Source organism: Asterias rubens, chromosome 14, assembly GCF_902459465.1.
Source record: "Asterias rubens chromosome 14, eAstRub1.3, whole genome shotgun sequence".
Taxonomy (NCBI): domain Eukaryota; kingdom Metazoa; phylum Echinodermata; class Asteroidea; order Forcipulatida; family Asteriidae; genus Asterias; species Asterias rubens.
In genome coordinates, this window is record NC_047075.1 from 3620233 (window position 1) to 3632631 (window position 12399).

Genomic DNA, 12399 nt, shown 5'->3' on the forward strand with positions numbered 1-12399 from the left:
ATGAGGTGGCGTAGTTTTTGAGAAATGAGCAATCCAATTTCTGTCACAAAAATTATTTTAGCATGTACTATGGATTTACCAAACTTTCCTGAAAACACTGCTGTGTGATTTTCACCCTTTCCTGAAAAACTTGACAACTTTGGATAACAAAAACGTGTTTTCTTTTTCTGGTATTACACATATTGTACATAATTCTAAATTATATTATGTTTGTTTTGGTGTGGTTGTAGTGGTTCTAATGCCATTTAAATTTGTAGATTTATAATTTTTTTAATTACTTGTGTCAAAATTAATTTTTTTCAATCATCTTGTTTGCATGTAATGTATTAAAGGCTGAACTTTTTCTATGATGTAACTAAAGGCTGTTTGTTTGTGTGTAAACTTTGCTTTTCAAATGAGTCCAGTGTTTTTGTCGTGCAAAGGGTACCCAGACCCCACCACGCCCTAAGAATGATATTGATCATATTCATTATTCATTATTACCAATCATATCAAGCAAAGCTTTCCGAGTCAACCAAGCAAAGAAACACTCAACACTTTATACACAGTCCGTACACCTACTGTTTATTTTACCGAAAAGCAATCATCAACTGATGTCAAAAACAATTCCCCAAACTTGTTACGGATCTATTACGGCCTTTGTGACTTTGACATGGCGAAATTATGTTGAAATTGATTTCATTTGAGGGCGTGTTATTCATGACGTCATCATTCCAATCCAGACCCGTACATTTGCTTACAGTTATTTTCAATGCACCTTGTCCCCAAACTTGTTAAAACAAATTATGAACACCTATCCTTAAATTTCTTACAAAGTACTGATTGGCTTTTAGAAAGTTTTACTTTGATATGGCGTAGCAGTTATTTCAACATTGACTTCATTTTAGGGCGTGTTATTCATGACGTCATCATTCCAATCAAAAACCCGTATACCTTTGCCTTAAAGTTGTTTTAATGGCCCACATTGGTCTCCTAAACTTGTTAAACAAATTATGAACAGCAGTTATGACAACATTGTTTTAATTTGAGGGCGTTTTGTTCATGACGTCGTCATTCAAATTGAACACCCGCACCTTTGCCTTAAAGGTGTTTTCACTGCAAGAAATATTTCCACCAAACTTGTTTTCAAAAAATATATGCATACTTTCCCTTCCAACTCTTAAAAAATACTGCTTAAAGGTTTTACTTAGATATGGCACAGCAATTATGCAAACATGAGTATGCCACCATTGTTTTCATTTGAGGGCGTTTTGTTTATGACGTCATCGTGTAGCCGTGGATTTCGCCTAAGAATTGTTTTCGCTGCACTTCAATCATACAGGACAATCAAAAAAATGAGAACAAAAACAACACACCCCAAAACAACCTATCGGTTCGCTGATTACATATGATATTTTTCTTACGCCCAACAAAGGAGTCCCGTATACTAGAAAAAATAAACCTTGGTTAAAGTTACTGTACATGTACACGTACGTTAGCAATGTGTTGAACCTTCAACTGGTGGAAGGGGTACTTTCAATTTCGTCAATGGATTTGCTTTGAATAACTTTCATGGGACGGTGAACCCGTACAATTCTCACAGAAGTTTGCAGGCGCGCCTATTGTGTCACAACCAGTTGGGTAAAGTCTAAATCCATTATAGAAATTGCTAGCCAAGAGGTCGATACTGCGTTATAGAGGAGACAGTATAGCGACGTTAACTTGCCTACTTCAACTTTATCGTCAGGTATTTTTGACTGCTGGAAAATCAGGTATGTTTGTAAAGATCTTTGTACCCCAAATCATTGTTGTCTGAAACACAGAGAACATGTTCATTCGTAACAACCCTAGTACTAAGAAACTCTTTATGAACATTTCAGTCAAAACATAGTTTACATTCTGAACTGCATTTTGCATAATTTTCATGCCATGCTTTGACAATGTTGGTCGTTCATGACATGGTGTTTGCAAGTATTTTAACCCCCCATGAGCAAACAATGTGAGCGTCTTGTTTACCGACCCCTCGACTTAAGAATATACAAGCACACACGTAGAATGTTAACACTGTAGACTAATGGTAAAGATTAGGGACTATTCGCTTTAAGTTGATGGCAAGTTTAGAAGATGGCGTGGTAAAGGAATTATCTGTCTTTACAATATTGGGCATTTTTGTCTTGGAACTCGTCACAACGAATCTACATTAAAAACAACTCCTAAATCTATTAAACATACTGGAATAATTATACTTTTAAACAGTTCGTTCATATGACTTGAAGTTGTAAAGTTGTTACTCAACAGATTACATGTATATAGTTTCAAAGTTCAATAATAAAATTGGTGAGGGAAAGTTGGAAGATGGCGTGATAAGGGAAACGTTCTGTCTTTACAATATTGGGCATTGTTGGCTTGGCTGCATTCCAATGCTATGTAGGCTTTAAACACATCATAACGAGCAAACGGAACCAACTTTTAATATAAAAATACATCTTTAAAAAGGTTATTTTCATACTTGAGAGTAAAGGTTACAACGCTAAACGATCAAGTATTATAATGTGTATTCCTTTAATAAGTTAATTGTTCGTTGAGATACCAAATAATACGGTGACCAATAGTACTTAATTAACTGAATTTTTTTGTTTAACTACGTGAATGTCCCTTGTATAATGTGAAATTAATTATTTGTATAAAAAATGTCCGCAAAGGTCACTATCTTCCGCCGATTTTTATTTTATTTTAATAATAAGTTTAAAGTCCAATAATCGAGCAATATTCAAAATGGCTCCTTGGTCCCAACATAGTGTAGTAATTTGGTTTGATTTAATCTGAACACAAAGCACAACATAATCATAAACGATGCAGGAATCTCGATTTAGTACGCGCATGGTACGAGGTACGAAGTATCTTGTAACAAGGTACGAAGTGTCCAAGGTAAGAAGTGTCAAAAGTCACTTCGTACCTTGCAAAGATAAGAAGTGTCCAGGGTACGAAGTGGCAAAGGTACGGAGTGTCCTGACACCAACGAAGTACATGTATAGTTTAAGAATTCAATATTAAAGTTTGTGATGGAAAATGCGAAGATGGCGTTTTTTTTTTATACCACGTATCAGTCGAAAGCATTTTTGATCGTCACAGTAGAATCATATCGGGGTTCCATTTCTAAATTTCAATTCAAAGATACTTAATAAGCACTGGACACTATTGGTATTTAATCCAAAAAAATGTTAGTATAAAAACTTACAAAGTTATAGTGAGCAATGGAGAGCTGTTGATAGTATCAAACATTGTGAGAAACTGCTCACTCTGAAGTAACGTAGTTTTTTAGAAAGACGTAATTTTCCACTAAAATATTTGAATTTGATTTCGAGACCTCAGAATTGGATTATGAGGTCCCGAAATCAAGCATCTGAAAGCACAAACACTTGGGAAACAAGGGTGTTTTTTCTTCCATTATTACCTCGCAACTTAACTACGACGACCAATTGAGTTCAAATTTTCACAGGTTTGTTATTTTATGCATATGCATAGTGTCTTTAATTGTTATTGAGTGTTTAATTATACAATATATGAGTGTAGAATCATTTTAGTATGTTTAGTTTTTGGAAGGTTGCCAAATCGAAAAAGGCTTTCGACTAATAGGCGGTAAAGAAACCACACTTTTTGCCATCTTCACATTTTCCATCATTATGTTAAAAACATTATAGATTTAGTTTTTGTATGCAGGGGAAAAAGTTCACTTCAAATGAACATATTTCTTAGCCAAGAAATTAATTCTTTTTTACATACAAAAATGACCGGAAACTTTCCCTGACTTGGCTATCATTAGAAATTATGGATCATACTTTTTAGATTATACTTTTAAAACAGGTGAAAAAGTTCACTTCAAATGAAAATATTTGTCAGCCAACACATTGATACTAACATACATACACAATATGATTTTAATCTTTTTCTGACTTAGCTATCATTGAAAACTATAGATTATACTTTTTAGATGCAGGTGAAAAAGCTTACTTCAAATGAAAATAGTTCTTAGCCAACAAATTGATACTGGTATACTGTACATTAAATAAGATTTGAATCTTTAACTGACATTAGCTATCTTTACAATTTAAAGAATATACTTTTTAGATACTTTTTATGCAGGAGAAAAAGGTCACTTCAAATGAAAATTTGTCTCATCCAACAAATTGATACTGGTATACTGTACACACTAAATGTAATTTGAATCTTTAGGCTGACTTTAGATATAATTTTTAGATTATACTTTTTATGCAGGGGAAATTAAAAGACCACTTCAGATAAAAATAGCTCTCAGCAAACAAATGATTCTGTTTTACTTACAAAATATGACCGCGTACACTTTGACTTGACTTGGCTATCATTAACAATAATGGATCATACATTTTATTTAGAGTAAAAAGGTAACTTCAAATGAAAATATTTCTCAGCCAAACAGTTGATACTAAAATATGGTTGAAATCCTTATCTGACTTAGCTATCATTACAAATTATGGATCATACTTTGTATTCAGGGGGAAACAAGTTCACACCTAAAGAGTGTGGTGCAGTGATGGTTCCTTTCAATTGGCTACGCCCTATCGGCAGGCAGTAACAATACTATCCGAATACAACAATCAAAATCCAAAAGGCCTGTGCAAAATGAATTTGTGTTTCTTTTCCTCACCAATGTTGAAAACGGATGACACGGATTCCGGGTCAAACGGACCCAGAAATGGGTCCGGCCCCCTTGGACCCAAATCCGGGTCAATTCTGACCCGGGAGTTTTTAGAGTGTTTATCAAATCTAGCATAACTACAGAATTGTTCACAGGAATCCAAAAACATACCTCATGAAGGAATCCAGCAATTAACTGTTATTTCCATACTTGTCATTATTTCGTTTATTTACTGTTTCTAGTATTTTCTTGTGCGCCTTGGGTGCCATTTTAGGCAGATTTGTGCGCTTAATAAATCTCTAATTATTTTTATTATTATTATTTATTAAAAGTAACTGGTAAATTGTCAACACATGAAAATTTATTGTTTGAAAGTTATGGACGAGAAACTAATATTTCTGTTTGATATGCATTCGGCTGTTCCCACACAATTGCCAAGTTCTTTTTTTCTCTGGTTCTCTGGAAGGTCAAGTTTTACGCATTTGTGCGTCATAAAGGATTGTAAATAGTTCCCATAGCTAACGAAATAAACCACAACACTGACAGCATTATAGCGAAACTATTCATGGTCTTTGTTAGAAAATCTTTACCACGAGAGATGTGGCCCTACGAAAAAAACTACCACTTAGAGGTCGCTTGGACGCCATCTTGTTTCAGTTCGAAATGAGGCACTGGACACTTTTTGTATTTGACAAAGTCCATTAATCTCATTTAGTGTATCCCCATAAATGCTTACGATAACAAACCTGTGAAAGTGTTGACTTTATTGGTCATTACAGTTGCAAGAGAATGATAATAATTTGGGGGGCTAATCGTCCTTACTCGCAGCTAGAGCTGAATTGCGACTGAGGACGCGGCTACAACATGTTCAAGAAGCAGGCATGCAAGGGCGCATTCAGCTGCCAGCCACATCAACCCATTATGACCACGGAGGACAGCCAAGATCGAAAGTGTTTGATTTTTTCCTGAGGGAGGAAAACCGGATAGTCTTGAAAACCTTCGTGGCACAGCAGAGAACCAACGCACAACTCAACTCACATATGGCCCCGACCGGGAATCGAACCGGGGTCACCTTGGTGAGAGGCGAGCGCTTTACGCACAAGCCAACCGTGCCAGAAAAATAGTGACAGAAAAATAATTTTACATTGGACTGAATTGGCAGAATCCAAGCCAATCTTAAAAATCTAGTGAAACACAACCACAACACACGAACATGAAATCCAACACGATTTGGTTCTATTATTGACTGGGAGCTGCACTTGATGACGTCATGAAAAAGTAACTGGTCATTTAGAAAAGAGGGCGAATGAGCAAGGACACCATACACACACCCATCCCAAACCACCACACACACACCACATTTTAACATCAAACTTCATAATTTGGTTCTATGGTCTAACAACTGCACTTCGAAAAAGTAACTGGTCATGCATTTGAGAGCGGACGAGTAAGGACAACATAACCCCATACACCCTAAAACCATGGAGGTAACCACCACACCCTAACCTTTCCATTTGCATTGCTTGATTCATTATAAACTGGGAACTACACTTTAAAAAAGGAACTGGTTATGCAGAAAAGAGGGCGAATGAGTCACCTTCCAATCCACATTTCATTTGATTCTGTTCAACGTTCTTGGGAATATTAATGCCACACCTTTTCTGGTCCAAAGGTTTTGATTAACCTCATGGGTGCGGATTATGTCAAAGTGTGGAAAAACACGGTGAACGTTTAAGATGTTATATGGGATAGGGAAGGTATACGTTTGGTATATTGATGACAATAAAAACAACTGGTTTAGAAGCCTAAGGAAGCTTTAGTATACAGCATTTTTGAGAAACACTTCTAGTAAAATGGAAGTTATATGGTTGTGTTAAAACTAAAGGGAATGCCTCAAAATTTGAACCTGAATATTGTGTATTGTTCTTCCTGCATGGACATTATTAACCACGGAGTTTCGACGATACCTACAAAAAACCGCCTCCACCTTTTGAAATGAAATGTTTGATAGTTTTGTACAGCGCCATTTAACTAGATATTATTATAACTCTTTCTATTTATAATAACTTTCCTATCGTGTCGGCTCGCTGAGGCTATTTTTGTGTATTTTGGTCTAGCTCTAATATGAGATAAACTATGGTCAATTAAGGAGTGATGTATGCTTGATACTTGTGAACTGAACCCTATATTATTAATATTATAACTCTTTCTATTTATAATATTTTCCCCACAGAATGGTGTCAGGTCGTGATGGCTTCCTCTTGTTTATCGGGGGGCTCGATATGATCTTCGGGAACCTTCTAGTCATATTCGGGAAGGATGCTTACACGGTCGCAAACGCAACCGCCAATGACCATGCAGCTAGAGGGGCACCTATGTGGACCGGTGTTGGGGTAAGTCCAACCTCGTCCCCCAGGCTGTGTCGAGCGGTTACAAGGTTGACCGCCCTCTCACCCTGGTATTGGATCATTTGCATATCCAAATATACGTATACACATTTAAAAAGGGGGGGGGGGCTACTTTTCGAAATTCACATCGTCATAATCTCAAAGTACGGTACGAACATTTTCTTATACTGTAAATTCGTTGTCCAATCAGGGTCCAATCATGGTCCAAGTAAGGAGGTTCCATCCCAGGGTTGACTATACTATTGTACACATGGTTGAAAATAAAGTAAACCATGGGGACAAGGTTCGTGTAAGTCTAGCCTGAAAATCTGACGTCACACTTCGAGGCTCGTGAACAACGCACTGGAGACCGGCCTCCAGCCGGCATGTACATTCACCTTTGACCTACATCAATTACACATAGAGATACGTAGTGTCTAATTCTACGCCAAATTTTAAATTTATATGCAAATGCACATGCATGTACTATATACAACGCACATACGTTTATTTATAAATCCATTTATTGGATATTTTCTTTATTGATTACCGAATTGATTTGTTTGTATGTTTTTTTTTAATAGATTATAATGATCGGTCTTGGGAACTTGATCATCGTTGCAACCAGAAGCAAGAAGAAGTCCCGTTCGCTGGTAAGCATTTAAGATATTCAACGCGCGCCTTGAGATAGTCTTCGGACTATCATCATTGTCAAATCATCAAATAAAACGACTTTTACACGGCTGCCGCGTTTTTTAGCATACAATTAATAATTTATTGTCTGCTTCGAGAGCTATGGTTAAAACGACGACTCCGATCCCGAAGTGATCCCCGAAGCGTTCTATTTTCCCCGACTAGCATAATTTATATTTTCATAAAACTGTTTCCGGTAAGAACTGTATACATGCTTGCTAACCCGCACTTCTAGGCGCACGAGTGACGTAACAATGCAAATCCATGGTGAGCGTGCATGAGCGCCCAGAAATGTTCTGCTTACTTGAGAAATCATGGTGAAATACGTGTTTTGCTTACGCACATTTTTATTGCTATTGTAGTCTTGGTTCAAGACTCTCCTGGATTTGTCACAAGAGAGCGCGCTATCACCCCAACGCGATATCAACCACGAACCGCTATCACCCGAGAACCGCTATCACAGGAGAGTCTTGGCACATTCGTTAAATCCCCCCCCCCAAAAAAAAAAAAAAAAAAAAATTGGGGGGAAACATCTCCTGTGATAGCGGTTCTCGGGTGATAGCGGTTCGTGGTTGATAACGCGTTGGGGGTGATAGCGCGCCCTGTTGTGACAAATCCAGGAGAGTCTTGAACCGAGACTACAGTAAGCACAGCAATTATTCGTTTACGGGTATTATGGCATTGGGCCCATAACTTGAATTCGATGCTCTCAACCACTCGGCCACTCTTTTAATGTTTTTTTTTCAGATCAACTTTGGTTCCCTTATGCTCAACCTGACCGGAGTTGTACTCTCATCGCTCCTGATCGGGTTCTACACATGGGGTTCATGGTCCGCCATCTCCGCAAACCCGCATGTTGTGATCGATGTCTCAGTGTACGCCACAGCCATCTTAATGGCCATCAGCATCTTCCTGGTCAGTTTGATGGCGATGTTCATGGACTGCTGCAGCTTTGCCCTGTTCGGCGGCTACGGGGCAGATAATTACGGGGTGAGTATGGACTGAACTATAACTGAACTATATTATTCTGAACTATACCTGAGCTATTATTCTGAACTATTATTCTGAACGATATATCTGAACTATATCTGAGCTATTATTCTGAATTATAACACCCCTTACAAGTTTTCTGCCTGCTCATTGGTTTAGAGCGCGTCACATGACATGTCTTAGTTTTGCTAGAAGGCGGCCGTGTGATAGTGCTTCGGTTTGCCGTGCGCTAGTCCAAAGACTAGCACACGGCGTGCAGTACCCAGACGTCCGTTGCGTGTCCGATGATGATAAATTAGTAGTCTGTAACCATTTCGGACTGCACGACACATATACATGCAGCACAGTAAACGTTCTTGCAATCTGTATTCGCGTCGTCCGTGGATTGTAGCATTCAGGTCTGTAACTTAATAATAATAGTACAGTATTTAGAAATGTTTGGGGTGTTATAAAACAAATATTGACTGCTTTTACTCGTGCAATGGTTAAAACTATGACTCCCGCGGTGATCCCCGTAGCGTTCTATTTCCCCTCCGCCTTGGGAAAATAGAACGCTCCGGGGATCACCTCGGGAACCATAGCGCTCGAAGCAGTCAATATTTGTATACTATTATTCTGAACTTTATAATGAACTATTATTCTGAGCTATTGTTCTTAACTATATCTGAACTATTATTCTGAACTATATCTGAACTATATTATTCTGAACTAGATCTGAACTATCTGAACTATTATTCAGAACTATATCTGAACTAGGCGTATGTCTGAACTATTATCCTGAACTACTATTATGAACTTTATTATTCTGAACTATATCTGAACTATTATTCTGAACTATATCTCAACTACATATTCTGAACTATATCTAAACTATATACCTATTATTCAAATCAATTCAATTTACATTTTTCCACAAAACGTTATAATTTCCACAATATTATAGAACTACATTATTCTGAACTATTTTATTCACTTCTGAATTGTTCAATTCAGATATCAATATACATTTGGTTTGCGGTAACACCATGTGTGTATCTACTTGCCAAGTAGAGTTTGTTCTAACTGTCTTGCTTTATTCTACTACCGCGGAGTAGATGTTCGGAGGTTCGAAAGACTTCTCAGTTATGAAAAGAACTGTCCTTCTTTTTAACTGTTACCCTGGCGGATCGTATTGAACATTGGCTGGGACTAATAGCATCGTGATTAATTGTACTACCGTGGAGTCGGTTCTTAAATTGGTCTCAACGTTTCGACTAGCTTGCTCTAGTCATCGTCAGGAGACTGACATACTATACATGATTTAAGTGCAGCCTTCATAAAAAAAGTCTTTACTTCCCAACCCCACAGCCACCAAGTCGTCCACGATACTACGATGGACATTACGGTCCACCCGCCCACATCTACAAACAATAGACGTCTTCAGAAAAATGGAAAAATCAATCTTCAGTGCAGGTATGTTGAATTTAGAGGTCAACGGACACTATTGGTAAATTTAAGAGATGTTAAATTTGCATCGGGGATAAAGAATATTAATTTTGGTTATAACCCATACACCGATGTGTGTTAGCACTGTATACTCAGTACTTTCCCGAGTCCTGTGAACAAAATATCACAGGCATGTTACTCGGGTGGGATTCGAACCCACGGAGCAGTGTCTTACCAACTAGACTACCGAGGTTGCCCGGTAGCTAGTGGAAGTGGTAATTATTAAAAAAAATACCTGTAGCATACTTTTTAACAAGCAATGGAGAACTGTTGATATTATAAAACATTGTGGGAAATTTATCGCGCGAATATAGAAAAGACTTCAGCTGAAGTATTTTACTTTGCATCAGAAAGCATTTTTCTTTCACTATACCCTCTCGCAAATTCGATGACCAATATTGAAGCACAGAGCCCCACAGGTTCTGATACATTGTTGTAATTAAATAATCTATTAATTGCATGACCCGAAAAACGTCACTTTTCAAAAGCTTTTGAGGGCCTACAAATTATGATAATCAGCTTGTCACATAAATTCTGCTCTTAAATCTTGCTTTTAACATAAACTGGTTACCAACCAAAAATCCATGAAGTTACATCGTTGCAACTGGTGCCCCACTCATTATGTTTTATTTTTGCTCAGCAAGGAAATTTGCTGAGCAGTAATTTGCTGCTTATCAGCTTTATGAAATCGGGTCCTGACCTCAACCAAAAAACAGCTAACATTAATGTAAGAAGTACCTATAGACCATGTGAATCCAATACAATAAGTGTGACCTTTTACATTCTTTGAGTATTTTTGGCAGGCAAGATACTACACTGGTTCTAGGGGAAAGTTGACATTTTGTGTCATAATTTCCACATTAAACAAACAGTTATGAAATTAAAAGCTGGACAAGTTTTGGGATGTGCCCCTTTCATCATATCAAAAGTTGATAAGAATTAGACAGTGCAATCTTCATAATATATAAGATTTTATGTTTTCTTCCATTGAGCTGTGTACAAATCATGCCTGCAGGAAGTCCAGGCTCTGTGGCTCTTTTGTAAACATGTGATGTCACATGTCACATCGTCTTTTTCTAAATAGTAAATTTGCGAATATAACCATATTGTATAAGATCTCTTTTGAGAGAGTGTTGGCTCTGGAAGGAGGCGGTGTGTTCTCGACGTTTCGAACAGTATCCTCTACTCGTCTTCAGGAGACGGAGTATTCTGCTTGAAACGTCGAGACCAGGCCGGCTGCTTTTAGAGCCAACACTTCCTCAAAAGAGATATTATAATTGGTTGTACCTGCAAGTTTACATTTTAGATAGTTGCTTCTTAATTGTCATACCATACCATAAACCATTTAACATTATTTTGTTTATTTGTTACCTTTTTTTGTATAGGTACCAGTGAAATCAACCAAAGCTTGCTCAAGAAGTGGTTAATCTATCCGTTTAGAAATCAACTCTTAGAAAGTACATGTATTCTGAAAATGACCAAGATAGGTACCCTGCAAAATAAAAAAATAATAATAACAATGTTGAACATTTCTAGTAGCCGTGTCTGTCAATGATGACATTCCTGGTGCAAAAACAAGAACTCTGACATCACAAGACAACCAAAAGTTAAGGCTATGGTTTCCCAAAGAAATATGTTTTGAGATGAGTTTTACATTTTCAACAAAATACAACATTAAAAATCGAAAAATCGCGGTTTTATCTTGAAAACAAAAATAAAAATGAAGGGCTTCCACGAATACAGTTTTTTTGTAGTTCTATTAGTGTTTTTGTTATTTTAGAATAAAGGGACACGTTGCCTTGGATCGGTCGAGTTGGTCCATACCATAAAAAGCATTTGAATCCGTTTGTTATGAAATGCATATGATTAGAAAGATAATTTTAAGAGTAGAATTAAACGATCCACACAAACGTGCCTCGGAATGGCATGGTTTTCCGCATACGTCATGAACTTACACGGCACGGCATTTTGTGGAGTCAAGTTTTTGGCTCCACAAAATGGCCGACCGTGTTAGTTCGCAAAGTAAAAAGTAAAACCACGCAGTTTGGAGGCACGTTTGTGTGGATTATTACATCTACTTTTAAAACATCTTTCTTCAATTCAATGGGCATGTATTATCTTACCATATGCATTTCATAACAAATGGTTTGAAATGCTGTCATGGACCAACTCGACCGATCCAAGGTAAGC

General features: G+C 37.3%; 1 protein-coding gene across 1 annotated transcript; it reads left to right on the top strand.

Moving 5' to 3' along the window:
* Positions 1 to 1562: 1562 nt before the first annotated feature.
* Positions 1563 to 10152, top strand: LOC117299075. The gene is made up of 5 exons (XM_033782491.1): positions 1563 to 1751; positions 6888 to 7047; positions 7626 to 7694; positions 8482 to 8724; positions 10072 to 10152. The coding sequence occupies exons 2-5, from the start codon at positions 6889 to 6891 to the stop codon at positions 10135 to 10137; spliced, it is 537 nt and encodes a 178-aa protein (XP_033638382.1). The 5' UTR covers positions 1563 to 1751; position 6888; the 3' UTR covers positions 10138 to 10152.
* The last annotated feature ends 2247 nt before the right edge of the window (positions 10153 to 12399 follow it).